The 18,189-nt window shown below is 45.5% G+C and overlaps 2 protein-coding genes across 2 annotated transcripts in view; both read right to left on the reverse strand.

Annotated features, from left to right (window-relative positions):
• Window positions 1-8,036, reverse strand: part of LOC102695848 (uncharacterized) — a 29,815-nt gene extending 21,779 nt beyond the window's left edge. The window contains exons 1-6 of the mRNA XM_015346114.2: window positions 8,012-8,036; window positions 5,427-6,004; window positions 4,648-4,743; window positions 3,188-3,421; window positions 2,638-2,785; window positions 1,024-1,463 (exon numbers count right to left, since the gene is read on the reverse strand). Of these exons, the coding sequence (XP_015201600.2) occupies window positions 1,024-1,463; window positions 2,638-2,785; window positions 3,188-3,421; window positions 4,648-4,743; window positions 5,427-6,002 (1,494 nt within the window). The 5' untranslated portion in view covers window positions 6,003-6,004; window positions 8,012-8,036. The remainder of the gene's footprint in view (window positions 1-1,023; window positions 1,464-2,637; window positions 2,786-3,187; window positions 3,422-4,647; window positions 4,744-5,426; window positions 6,005-8,011) is intronic.
• An 836-nt stretch (window positions 8,037-8,872) lies between these two features.
• Window positions 8,873-17,004, reverse strand: LOC102696250 (E3 ubiquitin-protein ligase TRIM39-like). The gene is made up of 7 exons (XM_015346118.2): window positions 16,709-17,004; window positions 14,464-15,041; window positions 13,378-13,473; window positions 11,459-11,692; window positions 11,052-11,199; window positions 10,810-10,836; window positions 8,873-10,113 (listed from the first exon to the last, which is right to left on the reverse strand). Exons 1-7 carry the CDS (start codon window positions 16,713-16,715, stop codon window positions 9,578-9,580), a joined length of 1,626 nt encoding a protein of 541 aa, XP_015201604.2. The 5' UTR covers window positions 16,716-17,004; the 3' UTR covers window positions 8,873-9,577.
• Window positions 17,005-18,189: the final 1,185 nt, after the last annotated feature.

Raw genomic sequence — 18,189 nt, forward strand, 5'->3', positions numbered from 1 at the left:
GAAGCCAGTTCAGAGATGGATATTATTAGGAGGCCATGATTGGTTAAGACCAGGGGGGAAATTTGTCTAGGACACCAGGGTGACACCCCTACTCTTTTCAAGAAACACCCTGGGATTTAAGACCACAGAGAGTCAGGACCTCGGTTTTATGCCTCATTCCAAGACCAGCTCCTTTTTACAGTATAGTATCCCAGTCACTATACTGGGGCATTAGGACCCATACAGACCACAGGGTGAGTGCCTCCTACCTGCCCCTCTAAGACCGCTTCCAGAAGTAGCCTTAGCTTTTCCAGGAGTCTCCCATCCAGGTACTGACCAGACTCACACCTGCTGAGCTTCAGTGAGGCTGCCAGCTGTGAGTTGCAGGGGGATATGGCTGCTGGTGTTGATTGCAAGACTAAAAAGGAGCAGTTCAAATCCAAAATTCAACCACAAATACTACACAATTGGTGGGAGTCATTTTCTTTTATTATTGTTTGGAAGGGAACCATACAGAAGAGTTAACAGGCTTCATGTCAGGGGACCTTCAATCCTGGCACTGGAGGGGGCGCTATGCCTGATAGGGCTTACTTAAGCCTTGAGATGCTTTAAAACTGGTCTAAATCCACAATGACTGTGCTGATTCATTAGAAGGTTATTAGAAGCCCAGCTGAACTGAAAGCCTGTAGACATGGTGGTCCTTCAGAGCTGGGATATGAAACAATCCCTGATTCCAAAGATCAGATTTACACAATCTAATTCTTGTAGAATGATCAAATACAAAAAAAACCATCTTTCCATTTGCTGGCAGTCAAAATACGCGAGACGATTTGGCAGAAATCAAAACCAATACTGTATTTGTGTAAATGTATCATGTTTTTTTTGTTTGCTGTGCACCCACTGTGGCATGTACCGCATTCAAGAACAGAAAACCAGAGAAACAGATTTTGTGTTCAAATTGCTGAGATAATCTATTATAGTGGTGTATCTGGCTGGAGATCTGGAAGTACTGATTGCAGGCAAAACCGCTGTAGTCCTCTATGACCTGAGGTCCACATAATTGGAAGGGAACAGGCCATGAGCTCCTTTACACTGGCCCCACCACCAGCCCTCGCTGACCTTGACGATGTCGGTGACGATGTCGTTGACGTCAATGGAGATCTCGTCCCCGCTTTCAGCTTCGTAGTCGTACAAAGCCACAGCGGTGATCCCGCCGTCGTCGGACGCAAGCGGAACCTCATCCCCGCTGTACGAGCAGTCGTCGTACAAGCTCTCCTCCACGCCTGAGCCCCCGGGCTCTGAGCCGCTCCCTCCACTCGCGCTCCTCCTCCTCGCCTCGCCTCGCTCCGCGGGGCCGCCGGACGGCACTCGGTAGGTCTTTCTCTCCTTCGGTTTCATCATGCTTAACAGTTTGAACCGGGACCTCTTGCTCTTGGCGTCTCCCTGGTGCCGGGCGGCGTCCGGAGGCCTTGTTATCCATCTGGCTGGGGTGGGGGGGGACGGAAACAAGAAGACGAGATCATAAATAATGCTTCTGCTACCCTGGAGGGGCCTTCCTGTGTGAACTTCTCCAGGGCAGCAAACACCCAGCTGTCGGCCGTCAGAGAATTTCTGTTGGATCTCTTGTTGCACGCTGACATGTGCATGTTTTTATTAATAATAATTATTATAATAATGCGGACTGTCTTCCACGACCATTCTGCTATATGTGGAGAGGAGAACAGAGTGATGAAGCCAGTTCAGAGATGGGGATTATTAAGAGGCCATGATGGGTAAAGACCAGGGGGAAATTTGGCCAGGACACCAGGGTAAAACCCCTACTCTTTTCAAGAAACACCCTGGGATTTTTAACGACCACAGACAGTCAGGACCTCAACACCTTTTCTTACAGTATAGTGTCCCTGTCACTATACTGGGGCATAAGGACGCACATGGACCACAGGGTGAGCGCCTTCTGCTGGTCCCACTAACACCTCTTCCAGCTGCAATCTTAGTTTTCCCAGGAGGTCTCCCATCCAGGTACTGACCAGGCTCACACCTGCTGAGCTTCAGTGGGGCTGCCAGCTGTAAGCTGCAGGAAGTGACATCACATGAGACCATTCATAAAGTTAAAAAATGCACCTTCCTACAGTACCTTCCCAGTGCCCAAGCTATACAGTTCTAGTGAATGTGATACAGTACTTTAATAAGAGTAGAGTAGGTAATAACTTCAACTTCAGACTATAGTGCATTTTATTCTCATATCATTGTGCTCCCAACCTAATTCTAGCAGTACCTGCGAAGCTTTGTACTGATGATATGAAACATAAGAACACGACAAAATTACAGATGAGGGGGCTCAATCAGCTCCTCTGTCTTGTTCAGTTACTAGTAGGGGTGGGTTCAAAAATCTCACTTTAGGAGTATCAACTTCAACAGTGTGGATGGATTGGATCATTTTGCTCCCAACTCCCACAACACTTTGTCCCCAGATGTGCTTCCTGCCCCCAGTCTCTTGTCCATAGTTCCCACCTGTGGCCTCGGGTTTGTTGTTCACTAGGATGGAGCAATACTAAACTGTGCTCCCCTCGTGACATATGTGCACTTCATTGCTGTTGTGTTGTCTTCCGTTGAAGATTCTTCATCTTTTCTAATCACGCTCGATCCTGGAATGCCAACCTGTTTCAGAAAGCTTGTCCAGTTCTTTCTGGGACCTCTCCACCAGCTGAGACACCGATGTCCTCACAGCCCCCAAGGAGAGGTGGGTGGCGGGTGTGACGCAGGACCAGTTCTTGGTTTTCGGCAAGGTGGACAGAGAGGGGAAGCTCTACGTCACGACAGACAAGAGATTCATCAGCAAACGGGAGACAAGCAGTAGCCTAGCGGACTGCCACCGAAACTCTTACCCCTTAATCTTAGATGTGTCAAGCTCTGACACCATGCGGGTCAGAGGAGAAGAGATGTGGAATTTTCTACTAATAACTTTGCCTGGCCACTTGAGTGAATATTTGAGACAGATACAAATTCTCCACAGCTATGGCACGTTCACGTTCACTTCTGTTATCTGCAGCACTGGCTGTGAAAGCACACATGGGAAATAATCAAAATGACTTAAGCTATTTTCGTAGAACAGCCATGACACACTTAACATATACAGTAGGATATGGTGGTACTTAAACTAAAGACTACCTTTGCTAGCTCTACAGAAGAAACCCCAGTGCTTGCTGACCTGTAGAAAGTAGAAAGGGTCCTCAGTGTGGGACAGCTGCATCATCTCAGTGTTTCTCCTCTGCAGCTCAGCGATCTCCTGCTCCAGCTCTGTAATGAGCCCCTCAGCCCTCTTCTCTTCTGCTCTCTGCTTCTCCTCAATCAGTCCGATGAGCTCAGTCTGGCTCCTCTCAATCGAGCTGACCAGGGCAGCGAAGGCCTGGACACTCTCCTGAATCTCTCTCTGCGTGCTGCTCTGATTGAGAGAGAGACACCATGCAGAAGAATAGTGGGGCAACTGAACTCAACTCTGTTTACCAGCTTCTACTATACTGTACATGGGCCAAGATCTGCACAACGATCCTGCACAAGAAAGATTACAATGTAGCATTTTTCAAACTGTTGTTCCTGATCGGTTCTCACAGTTAATCCCCAGTAACACCGAACAAAACTGCTGCATAGAGTCAAGCGTAGTTAGAGATTAAAGATTCTTTCTGCAGACGACAAAGGCAGAGGGGAGTAGCACTGACAGCATCATGAATTTTATTCAATTACATTGTGCTTCCTTGCAAAAGATTCCCCAGGGCCAAGTTCTAACATTCCACACTCCCAATGCTGGAAATGGAAATGCAGCCCCTGCTGCTTTCGAATTCCTCAGCAGTTCTCAGTTGCAGTACAATAGAGTTACGGGTGCATTGTTTCCATAACCCCTCTCACAGTGTGCCCTCTCATTTATCTCTATTAATCCCTTCAAACTGAAAATCTACCTTTAATTTCTCTTAGACTAGCTTATATAAGTATATATAAGTATAAGTATATATATATAAGCTTATATTCACTGGAGTTCAGTATTGCTTTTCAGAGCTGTAAGATTAATTGTGTTTGAGCTTTCCTGTTTTTAGATCAGCGGCATGTTTCCAGCTTGATTTGCTACCATATCCTTGTACAGATAGCCTTACTATGTATTGTCTCCTCATCATGTTATAGAAAAGACATTCCTGCTCTAGATTCAGTCCGCATGATTGGTAATCATGCCCAGTAAAGAGCATCCAGATACACTCTGGGACTTAAAGTATTGTCCTACACTGACCAGCTGAAAGAAGTGAACATTTGCAATCTTAATCAGAGAAGAGTATGAAGGGAACCTGCCAAAAGCATTCAAAATCCTCAGAAACACTGATAGTCAACCCAGACGACTTCTTCAGCATGAACTGTGAAACACAGCACAATGCAAAGGAAAGTGTGAGGAACACTGCTGATCCATCTTGTTGAAGTCAATACCCTGGATCTTTACTGGAAATGGCTGGATGAGATCTTTGTATCAGGAAGCTACTATCTACCAAATGGTAGATGGGTCAGATGGCCGTTCATTTATAACCTTTCTTATGTTTCTCTAGCTGGAAGACAAAACAGTGGCCCAAGCACCGAGCCCTGAGGCACCCCCACCCAGTGGGATTTGATAAAACCCTTGACAGGACTCACTTTCATGAGCTCCACCGACTGCCTGATCTCAACCACCTTCTTCTGTCTGTCCTGGATCATCCGTAGTATGTCCACCTCTGCCATTTGTAAATAAGGCTGTGGGTAAATGATATGATACAATATCAGCATACAGTATGCATTTATTAATATATGCATTTTTTATAATGGATGATTTAATTTGACCCCATATTTCTGGGCTTTAATGCATTTTCTTGAAAATGCGTGGAGCATGCTTCTCAGCAAGAAACCCTCCTGAAAACATAGAAATGTAGCTAATCAGATGGTGGTAACTTTGTGCATTTACAATCAAGAACAGAACAAAGGCTCTTCTTAATCCAAAGGCTGGCTATCTAGCCATGTCACTGAAGCTGATACCCTTACTTCCATTAAGAAAGAGCTGTATGAGATCCTTAGATCAATTACCTACCAATGAGTCTGAATGACCTCCTCTTACATGTAGTCTTTTGCTACTGTATATATTTACGTCCAATAGGAACCATAAGGGACATTTTAAACATCACGTTTTTTGAATTTTGAATTTTCTTTAAATGTATTGATCTATCAATATTAGCACCCTCGCTCCACTATAAATGCAAAATAATCTCTTTTAACAAGCACTTTTTTAAATACAAAAGTTATACAATTGGATCTAAATCTGACTCAATGAGACACAGTGCATGTGTTTCATCTGATGTGGTGCAGAAAAGATCCCAACATTGCATTTCAACCCATTGTTGGGGCACATCGCCCAGCCTCCATCAGAAGCTATTTCTCTCTACCTTCTTCTTCTCCCACTCTGTCTGAATAGGGACAGCCTCGTGTGCTCTGTGGTCCGTCTCTCTGCAGAACTGGCAGATGCAGATCCTGTCTCTCCTACAGAAGAACTCCAGGAGTCTGTGGTGCTTCTTGCACACTTTGTCTGCGAGGTTGCCCACAGGGTCCACCAGGGTGTGGCTCCTGAAAGCATCTCCCAGGTGGTGAGGTAGGACGTGTGTCCCACAGTAGGAAGCCAGACACACCAAACACGATTTCTCCGCCTTGAGCTTTCTTCCAGTGCAGAAGTCACAGGGCACTTGGCCTGGTCTCACAAGACACTCCTCAGACGTGCTGATGTGGGTCACCTTGAACTGCTCAACGATTTCCTTCAAAGTGGTATTAATGTGAAGATCGGGTCTTCCAAAGAATGGCTTCTTACACATCGGACACAAGCACACGTCGGTGGTATCCCAGTACTCTCCAATACACTGCATGCAGAAGTTGTGCCCACATGGAGTGGACACTGGGTTGGTAAAAACATCCAGACAGATGGAGCACTTCAGCTGCTCCTCAGACAGGAGGTGGCTGGGTGAATCCATTCCTGAGAACGCAGAAGCAATGAAACAGGTGACCAGAGCTCAACACGCCTCAACACATCACAAACAGCAGAGAGCTGATCAAGGGACATAGTATCACGTGGAATACAGAAATCATAAACCACTAGTGGCTATTATTGAAATTGACCTAGTAATTGAAATTGACCTGATCGTTTGTGGAAATATAGAGCCACTTTCATAAAGTGTACACCTATCGTACTGCATAAGAACGTTTTGTGAAAGAGGTCTATATTGCTCCGGTCAGACTGAGAAGATAAGGATTTGTCCACATGTGTTTTTTTGCATTTCTGTTATTCTAAATACAACATGCAATATGACAGATACTGTACATCTACTTTCTAGCTAAAGAGGCTGTTTTTCCTTCCTTTATTGGTTCTTGTATTGTTATATTCATATTACCAAAACATCACTGGATGTTTGGTGTTTTCTGCTCAGTAAGCTGATGATGATTTCTCTTATCTCTGTGTCTGTTTTAGAACACACTTATTTTGGAATGTACGAGGTGTAGAGAACAGGTATTTAGAAGAAAAAAGAAAAGGAAAATAAGCTAAATGAACTAGACAGGCCTATTGATCTCTTGTTTGAATGTTACAGTTGTTAAGTCTGTTCATTTAGTTAAGGTCTAAGATTAGGAAAGTCCTATGCTGAGCTTAATAAATCCTCAGAGCAGAACTGATCTCTCCTCCTGCAAGTGAAGGGTGTTAGTACTTTGATTGATAGAGACCCCCACACTGAAGACTCAATCCATAACTGGGGTACAGCACTTTGATAGAGGTGACTCCCACTCAAACGCAAATCAATAAGCTTGAGTAACAAGCCCAGATCCCTAACCACACCGCAACCTCTAAAGACTTTGTGGGTGGCTACTTTTGGGTTATTTACTAAAACTTGTGCAAACAATTCGCTCTTGTTGTTTTTACAGTTTAATTTACCAGCCCTGAAAAGCCAACAACTTCCTTTTGGAAGAGGTCCACCGTACAGTGTGTGAGATAAGGAACAGAGCACTGGACTTTCTGCTCCTCGTAACTGTCAGGAAATGTTGTTTTATAGATAACACACCACTGACTTTGCTTTTTTCAATAGGTAACACCCCTGGATTAGACTGAGGGAGATAGATTATTTTGCCAAGCATGTCTGCTTTCTGGCCTTTGATGCCAAAGTCTAGCACAGCTGATTACAAAGAGATAGTTCACCTTCGTTAGAAAGCTCACAAATAAATAAACCAGGTCAGTTTATTTGACTTCCAAATAGTCACCTGATTACACAACAGTTCAAATGCCCCATACAGTTTATTTGCGCTTTTTGTGCAAACATAATCTTGTAATGTGAATTTAAAAAAAAATGTTTCTAGAGCAGATAGGCTGTTACAAAGTGTCCCCATACGAACGTGAATCATCTTCCTTCGAAAACTAAATCCCCGTAAGCAGTGTTTTCTGGTCTCACTGTGAAAGCTGCACCAATTCCTTATTTCTCGTGGAAAAATGATTTTTGCTCGTCTCCGGCAAAATGTCGGATTACTGTGTGAGATTCTTGGTAATTCATTTCTGCACAACTGTCAAGGCGATGACAGGAGAAGGGTCTCTCCCTACCAGAGATACAGAAAGAGAATTCAGAGTCTTAGAAGATGAAAGTGGACTGCAGGTGTTAGCAGCCATTGAACCTGTTATGCTCTAAGAATGAGCTCGGTTTGACTTTGATTTGATTACACACAGGTCTTTTAAATATCTCACAAAAGGCTCCCGGTGCCCAAATTCTATTATTTCCCTTCAAACACAAACTGAGCCGACCTGAACTTCTTCGTACTTAGGAAGCAGATGAAGCTTTTTTATCTTTTTATTTTAACCGTGCAGCATTTTATACTTAAAACTAAAAAGCCTGAACCTTTGTTTATCCCTGCTCCGCAAATAGAAACCTCAGTCCTCAGGCAGAATTGAACATGTTCTTTGGTCTCTATGCCATAATGTTTACACAACATATTCCAACCAGCTTACCTGTACAGATCCTCGGGTCTCTTAAGATTCTGATAAAACTTTCACTGTCTCCAAAGTTCTTAGCCATGTGGCCACACCTTCTGTTATCACACTCTTTCTCTGAGGAGGAGGGGCATGATCTCCACAGTGCACCGTGCTCTTAGAACCATGTACTTGCTGTGTTCTCTCTTCTCGTAAAACACGTTATTATTTACAATGTACATTTTACAATGTACAAAGAAACCTATGTGAACACAGGGAGACTGTGCAAACTCTACACAAACTCTCACAGTAGCTCACAGGCCTACTATGCCCTTTATACATCCATTTAAAAAAACACAGAACCACACTGTGGTTTTTACAAACGGGTAAACTCCAGGTCCACCAAGATGCAAAAGAACGACAAATCTCATTTCATTTTATATGAAACTAAAACGGTCTTGTGCATCCTTGTGTTGTGTGAAACAAAAATGTGGAGAAAACATTACTTAGATAAGTTCATTTTATTGGCCATATACAATTTCTTGCATTAGGAATCTGTCTTTTCACAGACCCCAGTTTGCTCTCCATGAGACACACAGACAGGGAGAGAAGCTGGGGGTCAGAGCACAGGGTCAACCATTCATACAGCACCCCTGGAGCAGCTGGGGTAAAGGGTCTTGCTCAGGGGCCCAACAGAGTAGGACTCCTCTGCCAGCTGTGGGATTTGAACTGACAACCTTCTAGCCACAGGTACAGAGCCTTAGCCACAGTGCCATTCCACATTATGCTAAATTTACAGTAAAGTGATTCAATAAACTGTGTTTTGATTAAGAGGTTACATACTGGCTTCATTCTCAGCACTACAAGCTCTCAATACTGCCAAAACAAAAAAGCAGAGAGTATTTTGCAAACTGTGTTTATTTCCCATGGTGCCACGTCATTTGAATATTAGCTTTTAAAAGAAGGAAAAAATAGTTCACATAGCAGAGAGGACAGATGGATTCTGTTTCCTTATACCAGAATGACCCCACCCTTTTTTAACACCAGGTTAAGAGCTTAAATCAGTCACACTGTAAAATAATAAACAGTTCATTAACTCCTCATGACTGCAGGGCTGTAAGTGAGAATAAAAGAATAAGTCATCTGTTCGACTTCATTTGTCACTGTAGCGCCTTCAGAAATCCAAAGTGGCTGAGGTATTCACAAGTTATTCTGTCAGAATTCATGACAATTATCTGCCACAGTTATTTTATGGGGTTAAGCATAAATCAGGCATAGCGCTTTGTCAACAGCATTCTGATTTTATAATCCCTTTTCCCTTCCAACACACAGACACAGAAGCAGGATAGATCTGACCACTCCCTGTCCATGTCCATATTTTCTGTTTTAGGAAAGGAGTCTGAATCTCCTCACACAGGAAGGAAAGCACCAGGACAACAGAATAAGTTTTTTTATGTTTTGCTTTTTAAGTATTTTTTAAGAAAAGAATTTAAAATGAATTACAAATTTCAAGACTGTCCTCCCATCAAAGAACAACAACAACTCAACAAGACTGAGCTGTAGCGGGTTACTTCCTGTGATTTACTTCCTGTGGAGCACTTCCTGTTAGTGGAGGGCCGGGATGGCCAGGGGGGCGGCGTTCCTGCCGTCCTGATTGATGCAGGGGCTGAAGAGCGGGAAGAGCTTCTCCGTGAAGGCGTCGGTGAAAGTGAAGAGGTGGGCCTCGGCTGTCACGTCGAAGAAGGAGACCTGCCCCTCCTCGTAGTCCACGTACACCCCCACGCGGTGGGGCTTGGAGAGCAGGCAGAGGGGGACGCGGGTGGACGACAGGGCCTTGTACCCGTCCCCGTTCTTCAGCCACATGCACCAGTACCCACTCTCGGGGCTCATTTTGATGTCCCCCTTCCTGTTGACAGACTCCTTCGCCACCCCGAGAGTCCAGGCCGTCTTCCTCCCCACCTCCACCTCCCAGTAGTGCCTCCCCGATGTGAAGCCCTCCCGGCCCAGGACGAAGAGGGCTTTGTGGAAGCGCTCCGGGTTGTCGGGCAACGGCTGTTTCTTGCCTTCGCACCGCACCTGCTTGCCATCCTCCGACAGGACCAGGTTGCACTGGGCCGTGTCAGGGTCAAGGGTCACATCCACTGTGGAGCGGAATTATGACAAAGACATCACAGAAGATCGGGCTGAATTTCGCACACTTCTGCTCACCTACGTACCCAGTGTGTTTCTCCCATGGCCCCTCCCACCACTCCAGCTACACCCCTGCAGCAGCTCCTTGGCTCAATCCTAGCAATACCAATCCTGGGTCAATCCTTACCACAAGGCTGCCAAATTCCCCTTCTGCCAGGTGAGCTACACTAAATCCACTCCATATATTTCATCCCGCTCTCATTTATTACCTAACCAAACTACCGAAAAAGACATTCGAAACTGAGAGCAAAATAAACTGCTCTATCCAATTCAGGGTTGCGGAGGAGCCAGAGCCTTACACCTGGTAAGCCACAGGCGCAAGGCAGGCTACATCCTGGAAAAGGATGCCAGTCCATCACAGGACACACACAGGCACAGATATACAGTGCACTCACAATTCCCAGAAGCCAGTTAACCCACCAGGGTGTCTTTGGAATGTGGGAGGAAACAGGAGCACCCAGAGGAAACCCATGCAAACATAAGGAATGCAAACTCCACACAGATAGCACCCCAAAAACTGAACCTAAGACTCCAGCACTGGGAGGCACCAATTCACGCCAATGTGCCGCCCCTAGGTCTTGAAAAGCGAGGTATTATACAGTACATTTCCCTCAACCCATGAAAAGCAGAGTAGATCAGAACCATACCTGCATAGTTCTGTATCCTTTTCAGCTCTGAAAAGATAATATGGTACATATTACATATTAACTATAAAAATGGAGGCATATAATAAACAAGTTATTTTAAAGCAAATAAAGGAAATAGTCAGCATCAAATGAAAAATCTGAATTTTTGAAGCTCTGTTAGCAGAAGAATTCCTGTTTTAGAGAAACATTTCTATAAATCTGCAGTAGGTGGATAACTATGCAGCACTGATCAATGTCGATACCTTTTCCATGGAGTCCCTTCAGTATCTCCTGGCACCTATCCACCAGCTGGGTCACAGACTTCCTCACTGTCCCTGTGTATAGGTCCGTCTGGACAGTAGTGTCAGACCAGTCCGTGTGCTCTGGGAGGACACCGAGGGTCGGGAATTTCTATCGTGGCAAAAAGGATAGATTAGTCATTTGGATGAACGTCTCCCATTTGAAACACTGGGGTGTAGATTGTTCTAAGAAGACGTTTAGGAAATGTAGGGGTTTAAGGGACCATTGGGGTGTAGACAGCTCTAAGAAGGGGTTAAGGAAACAGTGGGGTGTAGACAGGACTAATAAGAGGTTAAGGAAAGATCGGGGTATAGACTCGTATCTCATTTCTCAGTCAGATGTCATTTTCTAGTTAGGCCAGAAGGGTCACCTGGAGGAAGTGGACCTGGTCTTCGGTCTGCAAGAGCTGGTCCAGTTCAGTGTTCCTCCTCTTCAGCTGGGAGAGCTCCTGCTCCAGCTTCCTCATCAGCCCCTCGGTCTGCCTCTCGGCTGCCTTGTGCTTCTTCTCGATGGCCTCCACGACCTCGGCCTGGCTGCGCTCGAAGGCCTGCATCAGCTCCGAGTACACCTGCCAGCTCTCCTCCATCTCTTTCTGCGCCGAGCTCTGGGCAAGTGGAGAAGCAAGACTGAATGGAAAAGACCCGGGGGGGGACAGCTTTGTCAAGATGGCAGTGCCATTTCCCCCCCCTTGCAAGATATGAATCATCTGCAAAAGAACCAAAGGAGCAGAGCTTGTTCAGACAAGATGGCAGCTCTTGTCTGGACCACATTTCCCAGAATCCTCTGGGGAAACGATCTGCTGCTCTCTGTCACCTGTCTTGTTTGCTGAAAGGCAATTAGTCAGGTGACAGTTTGAAAAACAGGAAGTAATAATAATAATAATAATAATAATAATAATAATAATAATTCCTTACACTCATCTAACGCTTTTCTGGACAATCCACTCAAAGTGCTTTACAGGTAATGGGGATCCCCTCCACCACCAGTGTGCAGCCCCACCTGGATGATGCTCCAGTACTCTCACTACACACGAGCTCTCAATGGGGATGAGAACAGAGTGATGAAGTCAGTTCAGAGAGGGGGATTATTAGGAGGCCATGATTGTTAAAGACCAGGGAGAAATTTGGCCAGGACACCAGGATTAATACCTTTACTCTTTTTGTGTCTTTTAATCAAATGCCGAGTACTCTTTTAAACAAAATCTGAGTTCCTTTCTTGCCATAATCCCAGATAACGTGCTGGAAAATTACAAAGCCAGTCATTGTTGTTTGTTTTTTCTCAAGCAGAAGAATCCCAAGCTTGCTGCTCACGTCAGCTGCCAAACAGGAAAAACCTGCCTGGCCTTCCAAGGTAGGAAACTGGAGTTACTAAGCATTACGACAGACAGGAGAGGGGGAACTCCGAGAGAAGCTCAAGTGAGCGAGTGAAATTTCTTCTGTTATTATTTACCCTCAGCTCTTGAAACATCTGCTTCATCGATCCAATTTTCAAGATGGAGGTCCAACTACTTTAATAATAGTTCTTCCTATTCGGTTCCTGCCCCAGTTCCTTTACACAGCTGTTGTCTGTCGTAATATACTGGTACATCTGTTCTCCCTCTGGGTTTTCCATAGCCCACCATCCTTCACAACAAACACTGGGATATTATTGCTCTTGCAATTCAGTTCCCGATCACTTCCCCATTATGTCTGCTTGTAAGACATTCATTGGGGCCATTAATTACAACAGATGTTACAGTATTTGTTGAACTATATGGTAATGATTTTACTTCACTGTTGTCCCAGTACGTTAGCAGTCACTGCACTTTACTGTGTTTCTACTGGCACATACCAAAGTAAACGTTTGTAATGGTGGGTTTAGCCAGTGCAGAACCCTCTATGCTCTGCAGGATCTTTACAAGTGGGGAAGATTGCAGCTTATGCTCCAGTATGGATTTGCATCTTTAAGACCTCCCTGTATTCCAAGTCTCTAATTCCACACCAACAGCGTTAGAAGTCCACTAAACCAATCAGCATGCCGAAGAGTGATGTCAGTAAGTCTCTTGTATTCCCCAAAAGAGGACCTGTTACACCAAGACAGCTGTGCCCAGCTCCAGTCCACGGGGGCCACAGTATCTGTTGATTTTCATTCCAGCTTTGCTCGGAATGATCCAATCGAGCTGAGCAGTAGCCTAGCTTGACCATTGCATTACCTGTAGAAGGTCTTCAGCCATTGATCATTAGGACGGGATTCTGGTCCTTGAGGACTGGATTCGTGCATCTACAGTCCAAGGCCTTTGGCAAAACTCACTTTGATGATCTTCAGCGCCTGCTTGAGGTCCTCCATCTTCTTCACCCTCTCCTTGATCAGCTGCTGCACCTCCGCCTTCTTCTTCCCCAGCTGCGGCTACGAGGAAACAGCAGGGTGGCCATGAGAGGAGACTCCCCCCCTTAGCCAAGGACAGAAACAGCCTTGCAATACAGAATGTTTCCTCCTAAACACCCTATCTTGTTACCTCCTCACCCCACTATTCTACCCTACTGTTTTTTTTTTCCAGTAAGCCTACATTATCACAAATATATCTCTCCTCTTGTAACATTGTTTACCACAGTTATCAGGACAGGTGCATATTTAATAAGTATGCAAAACTGCCCCATACAGCATATGCCAATGTGCAAAGAAGCATGTGATATGAAACTGCACTTAGAGGGTGAATAATAAGGAATACGATTATTTTAATCCTATAAACGTTAAGGGAAAATGATCATATAACGGTAAACATTTAGAAGGACTCCCACATGATAAAGAAAACTGACTAGGAGAGACACTGAAAAATGATATAACGCTTCCTTCAAATTCTGGAGGCAAGGGGAAATGGGTTTTTCCAGCTTTCATTCCAGCTGAACTCTTAATCACAAGTGAAAACGACAGTGTGTAGGAGTCCACTTAAAACCAGCAACAAGAGGCAGAGGCTGGTGGGAGTCTAGAACAAGCTAGCCAGTCATGCTGTTGAAGCCTGATACCCTACTTTATTTGAAGAGACAGCTGGATCACATCAATTAAAGACTAAGTGTCAAATAGGCAATCTGGGCAAAATGGTCTCCTCTTTTCATAACCTTTGTAACCCTCCTCCCAGTTCAAGATTAATAGACACCTAAGAAACCTCTTGGATTGGGGCCTGCGAGGAATCACACTCCTGCCTTTCTGGTGTCCCAGAGCTCTCTGGTTTCCTTACCAGGCAGAAAATCAGGTGGGACTGCTGCTGCACCCTAAAAGCGAGTAACCTTACCCAGGTGGCCCAGAGATTTAAACTGGTACCACAGGTTGTGCGTCAAAACCAAACTCCCCGCCAGTGCCGGTGGACGGACGCCATTGCCCATCGACGGGGCTGCCTACCAGCTTCTTCCTCCACTCCCTCTCCACGGGGACGACGTTGTGCTTCTTGTGGCCGGACTCCACGCACAGCGCGCACACGCAGGCCTGGTCGGTGCGGCAGTACCCCTCCAGCAGCTTCTCGTGCCTCTTGCACAGCTTCTCCTCCAGCCGGTAGACGGGGCTCACCAGCCTGTGCTTGGAGAGCGTCTTGACCTTGCGGTGGTGCCGGAGGTGCGTCTCACAGTAGGAGGCCTGGCAGGTCAGGCACGACTTCGCCGCCTTGAGCTTCTTCCCGATGCAGGAGTCGCAGGACACCTCTCCCGGCCCCGCGTAGCTCCCATCCGGCCCGCCCTGGCCCCCCTTCTGGAACTGCTCGGCGATTTCGGCCAAGACCCGGTTGACGGAGAGCTCGGGGCGGACGGGGAAGGTTTTCTTGCACATGGGGCACTGGCACGCTTTGCTGTGGTTCCAGTAGCCTCTGATGCAGGCCATGCAGAAGCTGTGCCCGCATGGCGTGGACACCGGGTCGACAAAGATGTCCAAACAGATGGAGCACTGGAACTGCTCCTCGGAGAGAGTTCCCCTGGGAGAAGCCACGCCTGGGACGGGGGGAAACGAGAAACGAAGATGCATGTATGGGGTGTGGGGCTGAGCTCCAGATCAGATCTGGTTTGACATATCAGGCACACCCCTGAGTGTCCAAGCCACTCAGCCAGAATGAACATCAAACCCACCAGCACAGAGGACTCAAAGGCATTTGGGAGATGCATGGGCATGCATGTCACATACCTATTCTCTACAGTGTAGATCTAACATGAATCCTGTGACACTGTCCACAAATTAACCTGTGGTTCTAGATCTAAGAAGTCAAATGTATGCCTAATGGTATATTTTAGATATACATATATATAATAAGATATATATAACAAATCTATTCAAATAGCTCATAAATGTCAACATGGCTTGTTGCTTATTTGCGTGAGTGGTTCTTGCATCTCTCCCTCCTCCTCGTCATCTTCCCCCTTTAGAGCAGCTCCCTGGCTCATTCCTGCATTAAGGCAAGGGGGAGTTCTGACAGCCAGGTGAGGTGCTCCTGTTCCACCAGCTCTTAACTCCCCCCCCTTCATGTTTCGGGGGCAGGGGGAGTCATTTCCAGGTTTTGGCTCTTGTTTAAATGCAATGGGAAGGGGGCAGCATGTGGCACACCTCACTCAACTGCAGGAAGAAAATGGAACCTCAGGCTGAAATGTCTGCAAAGCTTTCTTCCGGAGGGAACTGAGTTGAAGACAGATACAGGTCTAATGTCAGCCCCTTTACTTACTATACTATAAAAAATGATGTTCAAAACTTAGCTCTTGGTGCACAGCTTAGATAATATGCCCTTATAATGCATTTACCTACTCCACAGGTATTGATTGATTAGCTGATATTAGATGTCTGATTAGTAGCTTTGGAAGTCTGATGGTTTATTCTGGTTTGTACTGTAAATGCCTTGAGGATGTATAGGCTGGACCTTTGCTCCATTGCTCAATTTTACTCTCTTTCAGGTAATGGCGACTGTAGCAGACACATTTGGCACACGTCTGCCCTTTATTGCACAGTTCACAGACTTGCCTCAAAGCTGACGTTCAGGAGGCCGCGTTAGAGACTCCTGGTGACTCACGGCCATTTTGAGGCAGTTCTGTGACATGTTTAATAAAAGGGCAGATGTGTGTCTATGTAACAGGTCACACCACAGCCCTGAGAAAGCTGCGCTCGACACTGTTACTGTATTTCACAAAGGAACGAGGAAGAATGTTTCAAAAAATGCACCTTTTTTCATGTTTAGCTGGACTCCAAGAATGGAATGCAGCAGTACAGGATACACCCAGAGTCTAGTGTAACAAATGTAACAGAGCTGGTCAGTCAGTCAATCAGACTGGTGCCAACTAGAATTTATAGTCCAGTTCACTTTATTGTAATTCTGCACTTATACAGACATACAAGAGAGAAATAAAATACTGCCTGCATTTTTAGGGCATTTCTAGCTGGGCTTAAACCTTTATATTTTAATTTATCTTTTTGTCGTTTCAACGGATACACCACCACCCTGCCACATGTTTACTTTATAGCGAGAAAGACTCAGTTAACAGAAACAAACCGCTGAAAAGACTCCCCCGTCTTTAAGAAAAAGAGAAACCAGCAGGAGTCGGGGTGCAGTCTGCCAACGTTAAAGGCTGAGAACCTTAAAAAAAGAAAGTTAAAGGAAGACTTTCAAAACACCCACTTTGCATTTGGAGTTCTGAGCCTGTAGCTTCCCACAGGTGAGAGCTCTCCCCCGTTGAGCTCCTGCGACGGCGCTGTCCGCTCAGAGCTCTTCACCTGATGCCTGACCAGTCACCTCTTCTCTCTCCGGCTCGGCTCCGCTCAGGGCGCTCCGAGGATGTCCAGCAGACACAGCAGGATCAGCAGAGCAGCTCCAGAGGGGACAGGGACTGTCGTCTGGTGTGGACTGAAGGGCAGCAGCTTCACAAACTTCAGTGTGCAGCTCAGAGCCGGGCTCCACCCTCTGCTCTTAAAGTCGTAGCGTCGTCAGGGCTGTCCCGGGAGAACTGGAATTTTCTAAGCTTTTTTTTTCCCCCCATGTCTATCAGATCTCGTTGTGATTCGCTTTCCGGATGAGGACTGGGTAAGTTCACGGACAAGTGGCTGATCAACTGGCGGAGGTTACTTTGTCAAGCTGCCAAAAAAACCTCAAGTCAGCTGGAGAGCAGCTCTCCAGCAAACAAGCCCGCGACACCTGTTTTAGCGCTGTGCAAGTCTACTCCAGAGACTACGATATTACTCCTCCAGAGTAAATTATATGGCCACATTTTCATTTTATATGACAAATATTAAGAATAATTTTGCCCTTTCTTCTATCCATTTTGATTTGTGATAGTTCCATTTATTTTCATTAAAATAAATATAACATTTAAAACAGGGACTAATGAACTAATGAATTCCAATAGAAGATCACAGGTATCTCAACATCAACTACCAATAAGTGGTTTTGTCAATTAGCAGGCAATAAGAACTGTAGCCAAATCACATCTGTTTTGCAGATTGACAAAAAAGTGACTTTTTAAGCTCAAAAGCATGTGATTGTTATTATTTGGATGTTCAGAATGCTGTTGAAGTTTGACTTTGCAATGACACGATCAAAGGATTTAAGCACAGAAGTGAATGAAATAGAAGTATAGATGTTTAATTGTCAGGTAACTCAAAGGAGGTGCATGAGGTTCAGGTGGAACACGTGGGGAAGGTGTGTGCATTATTACAAAAGTTGACCCAACTTGGAAAACAAAATATCCGTGCCACCTAAAGCATACAGTAGCAATTTCACAAACAGAACAAGATAGCATTCTCACTGCAAGATCAGCAACTAACATTCCAGCATTGACTATGTCATTCCCAAGTGATAGAGGTGCCCAAGGCAAAAAGCACAGAGGGATAATAATTTCAACACTGCTTCTTCTCTGTGGTGGTGTGGGTGTGGGGCATAAAACCAATCGCTCCAAACGAGAAAATCAACTCCACCCAGTCCCCGCTACAGGCACACCACGTGCCCTGGAACATAAGGGAGTCTGCCAATGAGGTGAGCTCATAGGGCCCATCGAACTCACTGTGTCCCGAGACGGAACGGAGCTTCCGAAAACGAGATCAGAAAAGAAATGTTCAAATAGTACGAGGAACTTAAAACTGCCCCAGAGGAGATATGTAAAGACT

Source organism: Lepisosteus oculatus, chromosome 4 (genome assembly GCF_040954835.1).
Source record: "Lepisosteus oculatus isolate fLepOcu1 chromosome 4, fLepOcu1.hap2, whole genome shotgun sequence".
Taxonomy (NCBI): domain Eukaryota; kingdom Metazoa; phylum Chordata; class Actinopteri; order Semionotiformes; family Lepisosteidae; genus Lepisosteus; species Lepisosteus oculatus.